The following is a 20,957-nucleotide window of genomic DNA, read 5'->3' as shown; positions in this document are numbered from 1 at the left end:
AACCCGCAGTGACTTCATCACTGTAGTCTCTCTCTTTCAATCTCGTGGCTTTCCTTCAAATGTACTCCCGAACGAATCAATGTGAAAATTAACATCTCAACTAATCTCTTCACCTTTTAGATCTCATCTTTCAGAACCGACTAAATCAAATTTCGATTCATGACTCTGAGTTAAACCTAAACCATGGTGGAGACACTAGGCATAGGGCGCTTTCATTTCAATCACTCGCGCCTCGACGTCCGGCGCTGGGTCCCGGCATTCCTCTCGTCGCATAAGACTCTTTTCACCGTCCTATGGATGGCCGCTTTCGCTTCCCTCTTCCTTTGGCAGCGAAACGTCGTCGTTGGAGGCTTTTCTTTTTTTAGATGGGGAGTCTCTTCCAGGCCGATCCCAACTTTGAGACCTGTGGCCTTTAATTTAACGGACTTTGGTGGAGTCGGAGACGGCGTTACTGTTAATACTGAGGCTTTTGAGAGGGCGATTTCTGCTATTTCTAAGCTCGGTAAGAGAGGTGGCGCGCAGCTTAATGTGCCTCCTGGAAAATGGCTTACGGCGCCGTTTAATCTAACTAGTCACATGACTCTTTTTCTTTCTGAGGATGCTGAGATTCTTGGAATCCAGGTCGATGATTATTTACATTTCTATGACTTTTTAATATTGAGTTTTCACTTAGTTAAGATTGTTTTTCATATGTGTTTGACTGGAAATGATTACCCATGCGTTTAGGATTTTTAATACTGATTTAGAGATGATGTGTAGGAGTTTTGGTGATTTATAAAACACAGCGGTGGGCACTGACTGCCTAATCAATAATTATTTTTTTTTTCACAGATTTTGTGTAGTCCTTGAATTGACCTAGCTATAAAAGTCTTTAGTTATATGATTAAACATGTTTTTCTATATGTTAGCAATGGCATTCTATGCTATAAAATTTAAGTTTTAGACTTAGCTTAAGTCTCAAACAAGGTACTACTGTACTGAGAAGTTGTAACACTAGATAGATACCATGTTTGTAAGGGTATATAGCAAACTGAAAAAAGTTGTTATAGAGGAACACAACAGGCTCACGATTTGAGTTAAAACGCATGTTTCTTAATATAAGCATGTTTTTATGTGATGCAATGTATGAAACAACTCATATATGAATGTTCAGTAGTTCTATACATCCAATTTGGCATCTCGTTTTTGTATCTAGGTGATGCATTAGAATTATACACCACATGCCTCATAATTGCATACTCTATATAGTAATGTCAAATCATTATTTTCAAATTTAATGACTCCGTTATAGAAAGCATCTCTGGAGCAGATGTCATGTTGTTTCCAAAGTTGTTAATAAACTCCAAAAATAGAAGAAGGATAAGTAATTAGGGTGCCAGCCCTGATGGAAAGGGCATGAGACACCAAGGAAAATTTATCGTAGGAAAAGAAAAGAAGAAGACTTTTTGGCTTTATTAGTCAGCATTATAATAGCGATCAGCACCATGTGAATATCAAATTAGTTGGTCTAAATAAAATGTAAACCTAAATTTATATTTAATGTTAATTTATTTTCTTTTGCTAAACAATTGTTTAACATTAGAAAACTATTTCTTTTGAGGCCTTCATTTACCTTGATAATTTGGATGGGTCTCCACATACTAGACACATATTGTTGTTGCTCGATTCTTTAACCATGTTTGGGATGCAGGATATTGATGGTTCTGTGTATATACTGTTAATAGATAATCACAGGTTATGCCACTGAAGATATTGTTGTTCTTGCATCAATTGTGGTTAGTTTGATATTTTTGCATGTATTTTGTATAAAATCTTACAGTATTGCTAGAATCTTTACAGATTGTCATGACCATGACATATATTGACTGAGTTCTTACTTATTGAACTATTCAATTTAGTCATGAATTAGCTCACCTCTATTATCTCCTTTCTCCGTTTGTTGTTGACTTGAAGTCTTGATTATGTTGTTTTTCTTTTCTTAATGTAATATTTAAACAGAATGAGAAGTATTGGCCACTGATGCCTCCATTGCCTTCTTATGGTTATGGGAGAGAACACCCTGGCCCGCGTTATGGGAGTTTAATCCATGGTCAAAACCTTAAGGATGTTGTCATAACAGGTCAGTTATCAAACTCTCTACATCTTACTGATTTAACTTTTGTTACTATTTGATATTGATTTTTTCCCTCTTCCATTTTCTCTGGCTGATAATTTATCACCCTGATAGGAAAAGGCTCTTATGATACACCACTTTGGGAGTAAATGATGTTTAAAAAATACTGTTTGGTGTTTTTCTTTTTAGGTGTTGAATAATCACATTTGAGGTGTTCAAAAATCAACCGCTATAAGTCTATGTCTCTGTCAAAAAACATCGTAAGTAGATTCAAGGGTCTGATCAGCCTGACTAGGACTTACCCTTGCGATCATAATCAAAATTAATGACCTTATTGGAACAAGAAATATGTATAGACAAAGTGGGTGGTCTTACAAAGGGAATTGGAGAATTGTATCAAAAACAATAATATTTAGGTTGGCATTTCAACACAATAGGTTTTAAGTTTGAGATGCATGGCATACATAGTAGTTGTATCTTATATAAATCTATAGTGGAGGGATATCAAATGCTATTTTCTGGATATTCTTGAACATTTTAGTAGAGGCTGGATATGAGATTACTTAGTTCTGCAAAACTATTTGCCTTTTGACCTTAGATGTCATTAGACATGCTACTTCCCAGTGGCATGCCTCCCAATGTCTGCACAAAACTTACTCATTAAATTTAGGAACTAGAAATTACCTTATGATAACAAAAGAGTAATCAAAATAGAAAGTGAATATCTTAGCTATTACATAAGTTGTAGCTAGTAGTGAATGAAGTCATTTGTTTTGTTGAAAGTTAAATCTGAAATAGTTTGATTTTGAAGGTAATTGGGCTTGGTACTCCAATGTTATCATTATTAGGCTTGTACCTGTCTTCATTGTGAACTTACTACTTATCTTGCTTTAATCTAGTTTTTATTTTCACTGACTGACAGGGCATAATGGTACAATCAATGGACAAGGACAAGCGTGGTGGAAAAAATATCGCCAAAAGCTTCTCAATAACACTAGGGGCCCACTTGTGCAAATAATGTGGTCAAGTGACATTTTGATATCTAATATAACCTTGCGTGATTCCCCATTTTGGACACTCCACCCATATGACTGCAAGAATGTTACAATAAAAAATGTTACAATCTTGGCTCCTATATTTGAAGCTCCAAACACGGATGGAATTGATCCTGGTAAGTAGTTTGTAGTAATGCAATTATGTTTTAGTTTTGTGATGGGTTGGCACATTTTGATCTGTTGATATGCTTAGTGCATGATTGAACGAATTATAATATGGTAACTTCTTAAATTTTAATAAACTATCGAAAAATCATTTTTAAACCAGAGAAGGTGAAGTGAACAAGAAAGTATCTAAGTGATGGTGATGAAGGCCATAGTTGTCAAAGCACTCTTCAAGCGCTTAGGTGAGGCTTTGCTCAAGGCGATGTGGGCATTGCCTTGAGTATGGTCAAGGCAATCATATTTTGCACTCATTCAACGCCTTTGGAGAAGCTTTAGGCACTAGAAAAGTGCACTTTATTATCACCTCCGAGTAGATCTTAAGGTTTCAAGTAATTTTTGGATAGTTTTCATATAGTCTTAGGCTTTTCGATAGGTTTTGGGCAATTTTCATCCAAATATATGGTTATTAGCAATTTCTTATCTCTTTCTTGCTTTGCGCTTTGTGCCAAAGCAATAGAACCCCTCATTGCCTTTCGGCACTTTTCGCCTTTTACAACTATGAAATGGGTAACATTCTACCATAGAGATTTTGTAGCTTCTAAGTACCGGACGGGTTGACGACTGGAGGATTAAATGCAAGCTTTCCACAAGATTGGTGAACCTAGGTTAATTAAAGCTTTATGTTTCACCTTACCAGTGGTGCATGGCTATCCTAGTTTGCATTGAAGTTGAAAATGTAATGTATATTGTAGAATTTATTGTATTTTTATTTTTCAAACTGATATTTGTATCTGGGTAAATTGTGCGATTTTTTGTTTGATTTTACTATGTTTCTTTTTATCATCTTTTTTCTATTTTCGGTGCGTCTGAAAATATCATAAAATTGCATCTTATAGGTAAATCAAATTTTACTATATTATATCATCTGGCCCAGTATCTTGACTTAATCCCAGCTAGTTGATTTGCTGCAATGGTCCCAGTCTATGGATCAATTTCTATTTGTTTTATTTCATTTTGAATTTGGCTTTCATGCCATGAGCAGATTCATGCGAGGATATGGTGATTGAGAATTGTTATATAAGTGTGGGTGATGATGCAATTGCAATAAAGAGTGGGTGGGATCAGTATGGAATAGCTTATGGACGACCTTCTAAGAACATTCTCATCCGAAACCTCACTGTTCGATCAATGGTCAGGTGAATGTGCCTATTAATTAAAATTATTTCTCTGTTTTTATTTAGGCTAACCTCAAGAGAGTTTCATGGCATTTAATCTACATATATGGATGAAGAAATTCTTGTTTATTGAAGATTAATCTTATTTTTTCAAACTAAGGGCACATGAATGTCTATAATACAAATTTGTGTTACCGCTTCTAGTATTACAGTTTAGCTGTAAGAGGTCTGAGTCTTGTGGCTGCATGAGCATAAAATCTTTTTCCTATGGTGGAAGGATTGACCAACTTAAGTGAAATTGTCAACTAGAAATAGGAAAGCTGGGAAAAGGTGTTATGTGTCTAACCTGTATGCCTCTCAAGGGTCATACTAGGTTCTGTTTTTCATGAACTGAAGGAGCAGTAGCAACCTTCAGTAATTGACAACGTCGGTTCAGTGCATGTTGTACATCACTCAATGAACTAGATTGCTTACCCAAGACGCCAATGCACACACATAAACAACTGGTCCGTGAAACACTGAACTCAATATGTTATTTCAGTTGATTTCTTGCCTTGTAGCTAGCCTGGTATGTTGGTAGTTGCATGTCCTCGCACTTCAGGTAGTAACTGAGGCTCAGCCTTGGCTGAACCATGCAACAGTGCAGGTGTATCCATCGGCAGTGAGATGTCAGGTGGTGTATCAAATGTCACTGTGGAGAACCTCCTTGTCTGGAGTTCAAGGCGTGCAGTTCGGATCAAGACTGCCCCTGGAAGAGGTGGATATGTTCAACAGATAACCTACCGAAATCTGACATTTGACGACGTCCGAGTTGGGATTGTAATCAAGACAGACTACAATGAACACCCTGATGAAGGTTTTGACCCAAAGGCTCTTCCTATACTGAGGGATATAAGCTTCACTGGAGTCCATGGTCAAGGAGTGCGTGTGCCTGTACGTATCCATGGAAGTGATTTAATACCAGTGAGAAATATTACTTTTCGAGATATGTCAGTGGGAATAACATATAAGAAGAAGCATATATTCCAGTGTGCCTTCGTTCAAGGTCGTGTGATAGGGACCATCTTCCCTGCCCCATGCGAGAACCTTGATCTATATGATGAGCAAGGACGGCTCATTAAGCGCTCTGCCTCCCAAAACTTGACAGATATAGATTATGATTTTTGAGGTGGGAGGTTTACAACTGCAATGCCTGTGCTTTGGGAGGTCAAAGGCGTCAATGTAATTCTGTGTGAGATAAAGTACGATGGGTAAAACTAGAGCAGCTGATCTTGTTGTTATGTATTCGACCTTTTTTTTTTCTGCATTTCATGGCTTTTTCTTCAAGGAGTTGCGTGTACAGAAAATTTTCAGTTGTTTATACAGTCACAGGGTTACTGAAATGCATAGTTTTGATAACTCTATCCATCTGTCTTGATCCAAAGCATTCTTCCAATTTTATTTTGAAATTAAAGTTATGGTTGGGTTCAAATCGAGTATGAGCTCAGTTTGACTTCAATAGAGTTAAACTCAAATTTGAGTTTGTTTTTAAAATGTTCGAGTTTGGTTCATTTAAGAGAAATTTGAACTCAAATTAAGTTTTGAGTTTAATTTTATTAAAATAACATCGTTTTAATACATATTAATCGAAATGATATTACTTTTAGAAGATTTATATCAAACTTTTTAAGCTTGCAAATTGAATTTGAGTTTAAAAATATTGAATTCTCTAACTCAACTTTGTTAAGTTTAGTTTATTTCATGCACCTTCATTGAATTTGAATTTAAATAAAATTGGTTTAAAACTTGCCCTAGTTAAAATCAGTGAGTTAATTCAGAGGTGATACTTGTAGCTGTGTTGGAAATTGTAAGTTGTGCATATGTTGTTAGATGTTGCCACGTGTAACAAAGTAAACTTATCCACGTAACATAACAAAAACCAAATCATGCAAATTGTATTGAGCACCCGAACAGACTTTTTTCATCTTCTGATTGATGTAGTTGTATACGAAAATGCATTTTATTTATGGGAATTGACCAAACTCATTTCATATGTAGCTTCCTCGAGAGTGAGACAGAAAGAAAGAAAGAATGAAAGAAAGAAAGAAAGAAACAGAGAACTACTACTAACAATAATAATCAAATGGATGATGGCTTTTCCAAAAAAGGGCAGAAGTAAGGAATTTGTACATGTAATTAGTATGTCAATATGAAACTACTTTAGTACAAGTAATTAGTATGTTAGAGTAAGGGTTGTAATTTGGTTGATGTAATAGTATTAGTTCATAATCATAATATTTATTATGTTCATATCAATAAAAGGTCAAAAGACTTATTCTAGTTCAAAAGGGTTAGTCTTTTTTCTAAATTTTCACCTATTATCTTTCAAAAAAACTAAATATTTATTCATTTGTTAAATTTTACTGTTAAAGTTACGGATAAAAATGTCATTTTAATAAAAAAGATTAAAAAAAACAAAAAGTTATTACATTTTCCTTCTTAGTTTAAAAATATAACATTTTCTCATAAATCCAAAGTTTGAAAAGTGATAAATTCTTCATTATGGTTTGAAATTGTCATCAAAAATGGTAAAGTTCACAATCTCTAATCACGTTCTCTCTCTTTCCATTATCAATCGTCATCTTCATCTCCAACGAAAGTGATTTGGGAGGGAGAGAAGGAGAGAGACTGATAAGTTCACCGAAGAGGGAGGGAAAGAGACAATGGACAAAGACAGATGGAGACAGTGAACTTTGTTATCTCTAGTGACAATTTCAAACCCTTGAGGGAATTTGTCACATTTCAAACCTTAGGTTTGAAAAAAAATATTAGATTTTTCAAATTAAGAGAGGGAAATGTGATAAGTTCTTGGATTGTTTTAATATTTTTAGCTAAATAATATTTTTATCTTTAACTCTATTAGTAAAATTTAACAGATAAGTGGGTATTTAAGTTTTTGAAAAATAAACGGTAAAATTTTGATAAAAGAGAAAATAAGTCTTTTGGTCTAAATAAAATGACATTTATTTATTGATGTTTTACTTTATATAATTTGTTGAATGCCCGTTGGATCATGGGCGAAATTGGCATGTAATGAGGGTAGGCCAATTTTTTAAAGAAATCAACATAGTTAGATTAGGTATCTTAAATTGAAAAAATGCCTGCTCTTGTATTTTTTAAAAATTCAACATAGGTACCTTGGATTGAAAAAATACATATTACTTTCATTTTAAGTTCAATTTATAAAAGCTCAAATATGCTAAAACTCTTAATTAAATCTTCACCTCCAAATTTTTAATCATTTTTGCTAAAACTTATTTTCAAAGTGGAAGGTATCAAATTCCTGTTATTTTATCGTTTTTTTTTTTTCCACAAACACCATTTTCATCGTAGTCATATTATCAAAGAGGAAGGTCTTCAATACTATGATAACCCTAATCATATTATCTCATTGTTGATTATTTTCATTGTCAAAGTTATATTCAAAATAAGAATAAAGATCTTGGGGATATCAAATTACCTAAGTTTTTATACAATTTATAATGAAGAAATCATTAAGCGTTTTTAAAATATATTGAAATGAAAAATTGTGTTAAATTAAATATCTTCAAGTGTACCATTCTAACTTATTTTTATCTCTAAATAATTAATATTCAAATATTTGGATCTTCAAGTATGACATCCTAACTTCGGATTTAAGTGGATTGTTTTTTTGTTTGTTTTTCGCTCTCTTCACATTGAAGAGGTTTTATTGCATTATTTTCTTTTGTTTTCTTAATATTGTATTATTTCTTTTTCTCAAGATTAGGTAATTTTTAAAAAGTTTTTACTAGTTGATTTGCAAACAATTACTAGAGTTAGATCTGAACTGAGCTGGTTGGGTCTCAAAAGTCATGTCAACATAGTTTTGCTTAGCTTGATATTGTTTCAATCGAACTCAAGTCAAGTTTGAGTTGGGAGAATCGACTCATTTTTTTTAATCAAACTAAACTTGAGCTAAAGACAGTTCATGTAGGTCTAACTTACGAGCTGGGCAAATGGCTCAATTCATTTTGAATTTGGCTCACAACTCAATTGAAATTATGTCAAACAATTGTTACAACAACATTGTTTTACTTAAAATGGTGTTATTTTACCTATTATTAGGTAAACAACGTTGTTTTGTTAATGAACCATAAATTCGAACTGAACTATTTTTCATTTTACCTAAATTCAAGTTACCTTTAATTTTAACTCAAGGAACTCGAGATAAACTAGAACTAGAAAGTGTTAGGGTTTGGTTTGATTCACATTTACCCTAACAATGATAAGGTCGCGGAGGCCCCCTTTAGCAAAAATCCTAGGTCTGCCACTACTTAGGATAGTATAATTTTGATGAGAGGATTAATGCATGTCAATAATCATGAGAACTCTATGTGCATATAAGGTAATCATTCTAAAAATGTTTATATTCCTAGTATTACTCTACCCTAGGGCACAGATAATATGACTAGGGTTATCATAGTATTGAAGACCTTACCAAAAAATAGTGATAAATCTCATGTGTTAAGAATGTTTGTTGACAATTTGATGCAATATATAAGTATATGTTTAATAGACATGTTCATCAAATTGACCCGCTAAAATGAATCCATATATATGATAACCCTATTGTTTATAAAACACATCCTTTATAGTGATATATATGATTGTGTCCCTCACGCGGAGCACCTTGGTGCCATCTGCCTTGGATTAGAGAAACGATTGACACCTCATATCATCGTTAAAGACAAACAAAGGAGCTTCCAAATATAAGTAATTTACTTAAAACATTTTATGGTTGTTTTATAAATTATACACATATCGTGTTTCATATTCTGATCTGTTTAAATTGTAGATGAATATTGATTAACTAAAATTTAATTATACCCATCATTGAGTCTTTTTTTTTTTTTGTCCACTTTATTTTCACCTAAATTCAACCTCATAAAAATCAAAAGGTGTTGACCAATGTGTATTTTTAAATAGCAATTTCGTTCTTATCTCTTCATTTTTCATGATAATTGAGAAAAACATGTAATTAATTAAACTAAACTAGTGATGGGCAGCTAGCACCAACACATTGGGTTGAATTAGACTCCAATCCAAACAACCCAATTGAAAAGAACCATGCTTTTCAATTTGTGGGGTCCTTTTGTTTTCCACTTTTCTCAAACATTTGGTGAAATGTCATTGCCTTTAACGTTTTTCTTCACATTTCTATCTCACTACACCAACCCAATCCCACCTAATTAATTACCATATAATTATATGTATTTTAATATATAAATATATATATTATCATGTGATTAAATAATTTTAAATTAATTCAAAATTATTTTTTAATTTATTTATCAAATTACCCTACTCTATTATTAATAAAACACATAATATAATTTTTTTTCTTATTTACAAATTATTTAAAAAAAAACAGACCACAATTTTAAAATATGTTAATAATTTTATTAACCAAATAACATTTTCACTATCGAATAACAAAATAAAATATTAAAAATTAAAAATAACATTAATAATTACAACTTTATAAAAATATAATTATATATAATATGTAAGAATTTTAATTACTACTGATATTATCTTACAATATTTTTATAATTTACCTTTAATAAATTATATTATTTTTAAATATTAGAGTTAGTTTAAATTATTTTTATGTCAACTATAACAATAATTAATTTAATTTTAAATTATATTAGACCGGCTAATTATAAATTTTATATCAAAAAATCAATCTTAATTTGAATTTTTTAACTGATGAGTCGATTTGTTGAAAATCGTCGACGGAAGAAAGAGAAACTTAGAATATATATATATATATATATATATATACACACACACACGAAAACATAGGGCACAAAAGTCTTTGGCTGAAAAATTCTAATTATCCAAAAACAAGAGATTGACAGTAAGAGTGATTAAAAAATTAATTAATTGCTTTCTCCTCAGATCTTTTAAACGTGATCAGCATTTATCATCTTTTCAGAATAAAAAATGGGCACCAACCATATTATCATTAATTAATGTTGAAAGTTAAGATAATGAAGCTAATTACAATTAAGGGCACACATAACACCTAATTAAAACCTAATTTATTATGCAAATAATCCTAATTTTCTCTCTAAAATTAGGGATGCTCAAAATTATCTAGTAATTTTGAACAAAAAAACTAAATCAAAAAATAGATTATTTGAAAAATTAGTTCAAATCTGATTTAAGAATATAAAAAATTAGTTTTTCGGTTTATTTATTAGTTTATCTAATTTTTATAATTAATTAACTAAACAGAATTGATTTTAAAGAAGTTGAATAAGAAATAATTAAAATATTAAATATATTTTCAAAAAGAATTTAAAGAAATAATAAACTAGAATAATTTTTTGAAATTCCGTTTAAAACCGATCAACCTAAAATTTAGTTTGGTTAATTAATATTTTTTTTGTTTAGTTTAAAATTGGTTAATATTTAAGTCAGTTCAGTTTTGATTTATAATTTTTTAAATTAAAAATTCAGTTCAATTAACTGATTTTGAATACCATTAACTAAAATACCAAAAGATTATTTCTCATTCAAGTTTAGGTACGCTCTCAAAATCACACCTATAAGGTTTAAAAAGCTAAAAGTCTCACTCATCCATTAAAAATTTCAGTTATAATCAAAGATAAAATCGTTATTTAACAAAAAACTAAAGTTTTATTAGTTTTATACCCCTCAGTTTGAAAAAATCACAATTCCTCCTATATAAAGTTTGAAAAATCAAAATTTTTCTTCTAAAGTTTACAAACTATCACCAGAGACGCCTAACTTCACCATCTCTAGCTGTGTTGGCTCTCCTCTCTGCTTAACTCTCCCTGTTGCTCACATCCTAGCCACTAACGAAGCCTAATTCCTCTGACAATGACGAAATCGTCTTCGTTAAATTGTCTTTTGTCTCAGATGAAGACAATCGTTGGAGATCTTAGAAGATCATGTCATCTTCGTCTGAGACCTTTGATGGTCATCTTCATCTCAGAGGAAGATGAAATCATTTTTATCTGAGATATATACACTTTGACGAAGACGGTTTTATCTTTATCAAAGAAAATAGGCTTTACCTATGGCTGGGATGTGATCAAAAAGGAAATTAAAGCACAGAGAGAGTCAACGTAGCCGAAGACAACCATCTTTGACAACGGTTTGTAAACTCTAGGAAAAAATTTTTGATTTTTTAAACTTCAAGTGAGGAGAATTGTGAGATTTTTAAATTAAGGGGGGCAAAGAATAAAACTTTAGATTTTTAATTTTTTTTACTATATAATAATTTTACTTTTAATTGTAACCGAGATTTTTAATAGATAGGTGAGACATTTAACTTTTCAAATTTTATAAATATAACTTTAAAAACACATCTAAATTTGGGTGAAAAATAATCATTTTAAACTTGAGTGGGAAATAGTCCTTTGGCCTATCTAAAATTATGAAGGCTGTTTGTACCCCCTAGAAATCAGCAGGGATCTTTTGAAAATTTCTACAAATAGATAGAAAATAACAACGGGCAGGCACGAGCATCACGTGCTTAGAAAACGCACAACGGGAATCTGGATGGTTGTACAAGAAGCCATTCACGCCATGTCACGGTCACATCAATGACTCACGTTTTCGCCCGTGATTTTATCTTCTCCCCATCTTCTACTTGATTGAATCGTGTCGCGTTGCTATATAATTCACATACATGATTCTAAAATACAATTAGTACATAGGGCGGACCCACCTTCATTAGACTTAGTATTCTTTTCATTCTCCTATTATTTAGCGCCACGTGTTTGTATTATGTAACCGCACCCACTAGATTTTCTGCACTTGCTCTCTCTTTCTCTCTCCGCGTTTCCCATATGGAATTTCAGCCGGGCAAGCCATCAATTTTGTATGGAGATGATGGTATAGCTACTTTCCTTTTAGCTCACACCACATTATTCTATAATTATTATAATATTTTAAGCACATAATTAATTATTAACAGGTCTAAACTTGGTATTTTAATCTAAGTCGGAATATTACTTTTCTTTTTCACAAAGTATTCTATTTCGCATATTTATCGCTTTGAAATTTTATGATTATGAATGACATGCTTCTTTGATGCTGATTTTGGCTTTAGTCCTTGTGTCGGCAAGTAGCCCTCTGTCCCTCCACCTCAACTTCATACTAACAGATTTCAAAGATGAGCTAAACTAACGGGGTTTTAGAATCTTCAAAAATAAGATTTAGATTCAAATCTTTGTCATACTTATAAAATTTTAATTAATTTTTTTATTTAATAATTATAGATTTGATTATTGTGTCTTAGATTTATTCGTTCAACTAATACAGACGAGATCTCTGATTACCAAAAAAATAAATCATAAAAATTAGTAAAATTGATAAAATATTAGAATTTTTAAAAATAAAATCCGGATTCCAATCTCTGTCATATTTATAAAATTTTAATTTATCTAATATATAATTATAGATTCAATCACTATATTCTAAATTTTGATAATTTGGTATATATATAATTTATTTTTTATTTATATTGTATAGATGAAATCATAACTTTTATATATAAGTGATGATATTTTATGAGTACAAGACAATTATGATGATATTTCTTGGGTCAAATGACTATTTTTCATTTAAGGAGGGATGAAAGAATAAAATTTCATTTTTTAAATTTTAAAACGTTTAATTCTTATTTTCATCTATTTTTATTAGTAAATTTATTTTATTTTTTCAAAAAATAATTATTTTACCCTTTTATTGAAATTATAAACTTACTATTAATACTTGATATAAATATTAAATTATTAATTTATCTTTACCAATTTAAAATTTTGTTATTTAGACTCTTTAAGAATACCAAAATTCTAATTAACTTACAAATGTTGCATTTTTGTATTTTTGTATAAGTATAGTTGTCATTTTTTAAATTATTAAAGGATATATTAAAAATTAAAAAATTTCTAAAACAGATTGAACTTCTTTCAAATTCCTTAAAACCTCTTAAAAATTTTATTAACATCCTAAATATTTTAAAAAATTATAGTTTACCCAAAACTTTTAAAAAGAAAAAGGAAAAAAATAAAAATAGAAAGAATATAAGGGAAAAAAGAATTTATAAATAATTAAAAGAAAGAAGATAAAATAGAAAATTTTATCTAATAAGACTATTTTACCCTTTCACTTGACGAAATTCACCAATCTTAAAAAATAATAAATGAAAATCTAGTTTTTTAAAACTTCTAAGTCAAAAAATTATCATTGTAGTAAACCTTGTGTGGAATATAGTCTTTTAACCTATTCATTACAACATCATGTGAAGTACTTAATTTGAGAAAATTAGGTGACCATTTCTCTTACCTAAAAATTATGTGGTGGCATAACAACATCATCTGACAAAATGGCTTAAGAGGGGCACACCGATAATACAATGGATAAGGAAGCAGGGTATCACCAACTACAAGTCGCACGAGCACGACCTGCACTAGGGAGTGTGAACTTCACAAACATTTTCCACGTGTCTAAGTGCGGTTGGCGAAGGGAACGTGCGGTTGCCGCCTACTTTTTTGTTATGAAAAAACAGGTGAGGGTGATGGAGCTATGATTGGGACCCACTTCTGTCATATGATAATATGTAGACGGCGCGTACAAAAGAACCAAAAGCCATACCTAATGCCGTTAGTATTAACACCGTTACCTGGTCATCCTTGAATACTAAATCTGTTTGGTAAAAGGGCTACACTTGTACTTTGGCTTGAGGATGGTTCTCATCTCAAACTACTTTTTGTAGGACCCATAGAAACATTGAAAGCGAATTGCAACTATATACTCACTCTTTTATGAGCAAAATTAGTCGGTAGATAATACATCATTATATAATTAAATAATTTTAAATTAAAAATAAAATATTATTTAATTATATAATAATATATTAAATTTATATTAAATTATATATTTTAAAATATATATTATTATTTTTTAATATTATATATAATTATATAATTTAGACTATGAATAGGCTTCTTAAATTATTTATTTCCATATTAAATGAGGCAAAGTATAATAGGGTAAATAATAAATTTATGTATATATATCTATAAGTACATAATTAGATATATATATATATATATTATAGTTATTAATATCTTACAATATATAATATAATACAGATAAAAATTGATACATATCATAAAAAAATTAAATTAATACAGTACAATAAATATATCATACGATATAATATATATTATTGATAGAAATTGACATACCTTTTTAGAGAAAAAATGATATAATAAAGATATATATAAAAAATTTAAAATTTTATAGGTGTTTATGATATTTTTTAACATGATGATATACCAATTATAATTTTTATTATTTTATTAATATTTTATTTTAAAAAAAATATATTATACAATATGATACTATATATAATATAAAAAATTAATTTTTAATATACAATTTAATTATTATAATATAAATTATATATTATAATATAATTTAATAAATTTAAATTAATAATAAAATAAAATATATTATCATCATATTTAATTGTGTAAAAAAAATATAAACACTCAGCATATTGTGGTGAAAAAAATTTACAATCTTATGCAGAGAACAAGATATTCCTACAAACAAACAGCAGCAAAGAAATTAAGGGGTAAAATTGTAAGTCCAATTAAAAAGGTGTGTAATCAATGGGGCATGAGAAAAGGTGCGCAAAGACCGCCGTTCAGAAACGCAAAGAACACGTGTTTGAAAATCAAACAAACGAGACAATACAAAAATAAAGTAATAATATACAGAAGCCCTTGGAAGCTGCAAAGAACAAGCTTAAAAAGCCCATATATTCCTCGTGCTTTAACTCTTAACCAATAAACAGATAAGCTTCTCTTTGTCTCTCTCTCTCTCTCTCTCCGTTCATCTCTTTATATTTAAATATTATTTCCATTAGATCATCAGGTTAAGAAACGCAGAGGCTCAGCCTGTGGTATGGTCAAGAAGCACGGAGATCAAAGACAATCGGTTTTGATAATTCTCTGACCTCGCGCATCATCTTTATCGGTTACTCTGTTTTTATTCTGATTTTGGCTTTGTTTCTCGCGTTGTTTGTGAGTTTGAGTTCCTGGTAGATATGGCGAACTCCTCTGAGAAATCGAGTTTCTCTCAGATGTGTAGTTTTGTGAGTCAGTACTTGACGGAGAGAGGTGGTTTTGGAGATCTTAGCCTTGGAATGTCAAGCACTATTGAGGCAAATGGTAAGTACCTCTTCTTCTTCTTCTTCTTTAGAAAAAGAAAAAATTAAATGGTTAATTTGATTGAATATTAATTTTCTGCTATTCTAGATTCTTGCTTATTTGAAAATTGATTCAAGATTATTTTGATTTAAGTTTGATATAGGCTTAGTTCGTCAATCAACTCTTAATTGATATACGGTGACTTATTTGTTGATGATTAGTGAATTAATGTGTAACGGCTTAACAGCTGTGATTTTATATATTTAGATCTGTTTAAATGATTTTAATCACATTGGTAAATTGGCGCACCATCTTGAAAGCCTTATTTTCAGCCTTAATTTCTGCAACCTTTGTTGAATCTTTTAACTTCTGATGGTTTAAACTGCAGATCCCAATTAATACCTAAAAATCTCTTCTTGGTTGATATCATAACCAGAGCGCATATATGATGTATTGTCTGGTTATTGGAAAATTTGCAGGGACATCTGAGGTTCCTCGGAGGCCGGCGGCAACAACAATGAATTTGTTCCCAATTACTGAGAAATCCGGTGATGTGTTGCCTCAAAATGCGCCAGCCGCTTCACGAAACCTGGAATCAATGAGCCTATTTCCTCAACAAACTTGTTTTGCTGCTAAGAAAGAAACTCCAGTGGATTCAAGGTGAGTTGAGATACTCTACACGGACTCTTTACTATTAGAGCTGAAATTAAATTGAAGTTCTGACTAATTTTTTTTCTCTTTTCATGTATTAGTTTTAACAAGAGTGTTGCTGCGGAGCCTCAAACTGCCCAAATGACTATATTCTATGGTGGACAAGTAATTGTGTTCAATGATTTTCCAGCTGACAGAGCCAACGAAATCATGCTTTTAGCTGGGAAGGGAAGCTCTCAGGGCCAGTCTACCACGGCTCTTAATTCTTCAGCTTCTTCTTTGTCGGCCAAAATTCCCATGGAATCAACCTCTCCGGTTACTACTACTAGCTTGGTGACTGAACCACTTCCTTCTAGTTCCAATTTAATTCCAGAGCATGTTCAACCAAAACCTAGACCTGTTACTTGTGGTAATATCTGTTGTTCAGTTAGAGAGTTGAAACCTATTTTGTTGTATTATTCGTGTTTATGATTAACGTTTTTCTTCTTTTGCCCCAGATCTACCAATTGCTAGGAGAAATTCACTCCACAGGTTCTTGGAAAAGAGAAAAGATAGGTACGCTTTCTGAAACAGTTACAAGAATTCGGAAATTTCTATTGAGAAAAAAAATATCTTGCTGCATATGTACCACAAGTATCAAATTGGTCTTGCCTTACCTTGTGATTTCAGCAAGAGTTTCGCATTTAATAGGTCATATATTTAGCTATTTAGGAATTGAGTCTTCTCGGATGAAAATTTTCCTAGTCTCTTGTATTAAGAGTAATGATATATGTACATATTTTTTAATGCACAATTAAATACACAGATGATGTGTTATGATATAATTGGGTATTATTTTATCTTTAATTTAAAATCAATTAAATATATTTTAACACATTGTCTATGTATTCAATTATATATTTAAAAGTGTATATATATAATTTTATTGTTATATTAATACCCAGAAACAAAGGTGTATGCTGATGGAATCAACATTTTCTATTGCCATTCCTGCTTTCATATTAGACTAATGCTTGTTCTGATTACTGACAGAATCACTGCCAGAGCACCTTACCAACCAATTAACCCAAAGCCACTTCCAGACAAGGCTGCTGAGACTAAATCATGGCTCGGCCTAGCTGCTCAATCCCCACAGTAGTTTGTAACAAGTATATCCATTTTTCCGGGTATTAACATTTCCGCTGTTCATCCTTTTTAAGCAGGTTGATGCCCTGCTTTCCTCTCCTTTTTGTTATATCTCTAGCTTTGTATTTGGTTGCTTTTAGGTTGGATTCTGATGAACTTACCTTAGATCTAATTATGAATCTGACTACTAGTTTATGTAATTAATTCATGTTGAAGAATCTCTAGTATATGTTAATTTTAATTAATAATTGTAAGCTGTGCTTAGAATTATTTAGAGTAAATACTGAAACTCCATTACTTTTTAACATTAGTGGAGAAATAGAACCATAGTTGAATGAATTAGTCAATATCCTATCACCGCCCCTACCGACTAAGCTATGTTATTATCATTGAAACATCATTATGCTGGTCTATTGGTTACGGCATTTGGGTCCCCTACAATTCCTTCAACATCATGCTTTTGTAACTTATACATACACGTAATCGAAATCTTGAACGTGGGAAATTAGCGTAGATGGAGTGGCTGGCGGACGTTAATTTGCTGAAGAAACAGGAAATTAGTTAAAAAAAAAAAAGAAAGAAATGGTAAAGAAAGCATAAGAGGAAGGTGAGGTGTGGAGGATAATGGTTATTTATATTATAATTGGAATCACATGTGACGTTGAACGTGGTGGGGTCGAGTGTCTTTGACTCTTTCACACGTTGTGTTTTGTTTTGTTTTGTGACGCTTTCGCATGGTATAGTGTATGAACTACTTTTCAATTCACATAAATAATGTGTCCAGTTTGCTTTTCATAGTGTGAACCAGTTAGGTTTGAATGGTTGATGGTCTCAATCTTAAGTGCTTCTTTTATCGATTTTATATGGGTAAGCAGCTATTTCCACCAATCAATCAACTTTTTTATGTTCAAATTATAAAAAATGTGTAAAAAATAATTATTTAGATTTTTTTCCTATATAAGATCGGGTTCAAAGACTTTAAAAAAATAAAATAACACAAAAATGGACGCTTTAATTTAAGTTTGAAGCTTTAATATTTTCTGATGAAAGAATCTTTTATAGCCCTGTTAGAAAATTTTAATAAGGTATCAACTTATTAAATAAATTTAAAACAAATTTAAACATTCAATCAATAGTTTTCATTAAGTTTGACAAGAGAAACTCTACTCTGATATGTAAAATGTATTAGAGGAATTGTTACTTTAAAGTTGATTCAATTTGAACATTTAAAGCTCCATATCTTTTAGCTACTTCAAGTCCTAACTACTGATTAGTTGTTTAAATTTGCTTTAGATTCGTTTAATAAATTGACATTCTATTAGAATCCACCAATGGGGTTGTAAAGAATTCTTTTAACAAAAAGCACGAAAACTTCAAAGTTAATTTTCGGTATGCACAAACTTCACTTGCCAATTTCTATGTCACGTAATATTGATGTCGTTGAGAAGTTTAACGAGAGAACCTCTACTCTAATATGTAGAATGCACTAGATGACACTTTAGAGTTAGATTCAATTCAATCATTTGAAACTTCATGCTCTTTAATTACTTCAAGTCCTCTTTTAATAGTCCATAATTCAACTTCTAGCACTATACAAGTTCCTACATTCTTGGTAAATATTAATCGCTCTCTAGATAAACAATAAAATTATGTATATATATATATTTTTTAGTAGACAACACGTCTCTATTAATAAAATTATTTGATATTTCTACCAATATCAAATATTACACCAGTTGTATGGGCAAACTTTCTTTTGAGAAAAACGCATGAGAGTTGTAATTATTCATATTGTAAACACAACTAATTATATAAATAATTTGTAACGATTAGACACATCATCTATTCAAATAATCTAAAGTTAGTCATAATGTAAACATGACAAGCTATATAAACAATTTGTAGTGACTAGATACGACATCTACATAAATAACCTAAAATGTAAGTTAGATTCTTTCGGGTAAATAATAATGAAAAATATGAGTCTTAACAATTTCAACTGATTCCACAATGCCCTCGACATGTCTTTTCCGTCTCTTGTTTTACAAACAAATAACTTTTTTTATCTTTACTTCCCATTATTAGGAGATAACAATTATATCCTAATTTCATATAATATCACAATGAATATTTGAAATATTTATATCTCCAAGGAAAGCAAGAATGAAACAAAGTGGATAAACAAGCCATGTGATTAGAAGCTTCTGAATCAATGAACCAGTATCGGAATTTAATGTAGTAGATAGCGCAAAAGGATTTCTACTTATATGGCCAGTGAACAATTAGGGTTACCAGATGTGGGATTAAACTTTAAGAAAGCTTTAGAAGTTGATCAATATGCTCTTTGCTAGAGGGACCTGACTTGGCTTCATTTGCAGTAGGTTGTGACCGTTTCCGCTTTGGCTTCCAATTTGTTGGTTTTCCATGAATTAGCCAACAAATTTCTCACGAGCGTGGCATGGTTTATTGCAATTGTCGCACCACACTTGCGGCATATCATCAAGATTTTTTGGTCAGGAGCGTTTCATCTATCAACATGAGCTTTGACAACAAAACAGAGCGAAGTTTTATGTGACACATTTTCACAAATCTCACATTGGCATAACATGGGAGAGATATTGGGTTTATTTTTGTATCTCACATCGATTAAGGATGAGAAGATTTTGTTGGTTAAATAGTCTGTAAACTCCTTAAGGTATCAAGATGTATTTTAGATTATAAAGCTCAGAAGCAAAACTATGATAAATTGTATGAACAATATCTTAACAGTAAACCAGTCTATTGGATCAGGATTTTTCATTTTCAATCACTCCACCTGCACCAACATTCTTCTTACCAAGCATTACATACGTATGACTTTCCTCACCAACGTACCTCCGTAAAAACTTCGTATGGAAGGCAGGGTATTTCTTCCATTAATCATTCCTCATACCTCATCAAACTTTACATTGAAACTGACAAGAAATTTAAAGATGCAATTGGCATCCACAATTGCCTTGTAGCGACTACAATCATTTGGGAACTTCTACTCATAATTGTTGAAAAGATCTAACTCTTGCCACACGCAGTTTGAGAGAATTGAAGTATTTGGTGGCTGTATCATTGTTGACAAATTTCATCAAGTTTCAAGGTGAGGTCGTAAGCTTGAGATTGGTTACCCAAATCAAAAATACTTCTCAGAAAATGTAATCCGATAGTTCATTAGCCGTAGAGTAGTACGTATAGTTGAAAATAATATCTACTGATAGGAATTCATGAGCCACGTCACAATTAACCACAATATTCTTGACATCCTAAGCTGTGTATGATGGATCTTTAATGGCTAGCTCCCGAGTATCTCCTGTCAGGTAACCACAATATTCTTGACATCCTCTTTTCCACAGGAATATTCATTACTGAATGAAGCTTTTATATCAGTAATAAAAGTAGCAGGAGTCAGTATGGCATGTCAAATGGCGGCAATGAGCCAAGC

The 20,957-nt window shown here is 31.3% G+C and overlaps 2 protein-coding genes across 3 annotated transcripts; both read left to right on the top strand.

Annotated features, from left to right (window-relative positions):
• LOC123194820 (probable polygalacturonase) lies at positions 1-5,851 on the top strand. The gene is made up of 5 exons (XM_044608254.1): positions 1-621; positions 1,999-2,119; positions 3,036-3,284; positions 4,316-4,469; positions 5,090-5,851. Exons 1-5 carry the CDS (start codon positions 184-186, stop codon positions 5,613-5,615), a joined length of 1,488 nt encoding a protein of 495 aa, XP_044464189.1. The 5' UTR covers positions 1-183; the 3' UTR covers positions 5,616-5,851.
• A 9,470-nt stretch (positions 5,852-15,321) lies between these two features.
• LOC123194819 (protein TIFY 10A-like) lies at positions 15,322-17,733 on the top strand. 2 transcript variants are annotated; one of them, XM_044608253.1, is made up of 5 exons: positions 15,322-15,730; positions 16,189-16,369; positions 16,462-16,766; positions 16,858-16,915; positions 17,393-17,733. In XM_044608253.1, the coding sequence occupies exons 1-5, from the start codon at positions 15,607-15,609 to the stop codon at positions 17,496-17,498; spliced, it is 774 nt and encodes a 257-aa protein (XP_044464188.1). In that variant the 5' UTR covers positions 15,322-15,606; the 3' UTR covers positions 17,499-17,733. The 2 variants fall into 2 exon arrangements, with proteins under 2 accessions (XP_044464188.1, XP_044464187.1); XM_044608252.1 differs by having other exon boundaries at positions 15,327-15,730; positions 16,462-16,769.
• Positions 17,734-20,957: the final 3,224 nt, after the last annotated feature.

This window comes from Mangifera indica, chromosome 13, assembly GCF_011075055.1.
Source record: "Mangifera indica cultivar Alphonso chromosome 13, CATAS_Mindica_2.1, whole genome shotgun sequence".
NCBI classification, from domain to species: Eukaryota; Viridiplantae; Streptophyta; class Magnoliopsida; order Sapindales; family Anacardiaceae; genus Mangifera; species Mangifera indica.
Note: the sequence above shows the minus strand (reverse complement) of the source record. Positions and strands in the feature narration are given on the sequence as shown.

Coding starts and splice junctions, on each gene's coding strand:
- LOC123194820 (XM_044608254.1), top strand. CDS start 184: ATGGTGGAGACACTAGGCATAGGGCGCTTTCATTTCAATCACTCGCGC. Junction 2,120..3,035: donor TAAGGATGTTGTCATAACAG/GTCAGTTATCAA, acceptor ACTGACTGACAG/GGCATAATGGTACAATCAAT. Junction 3,285..4,315: donor CACGGATGGAATTGATCCTG/GTAAGTAGTTTG, acceptor TGCCATGAGCAG/ATTCATGCGAGGATATGGTG.
- LOC123194819 (XM_044608252.1), top strand. CDS start 15,607: ATGGCGAACTCCTCTGAGAAATCGAGTTTCTCTCAGATGTGTAGTTTT. Junction 15,731..16,188: donor AAGCACTATTGAGGCAAATG/GTAAGTACCTCT, acceptor GAAAATTTGCAG/GGACATCTGAGGTTCCTCGG. Junction 16,916..17,392: donor TTGGAAAAGAGAAAAGATAG/GTACGCTTTCTG, acceptor GATTACTGACAG/AATCACTGCCAGAGCACCTT.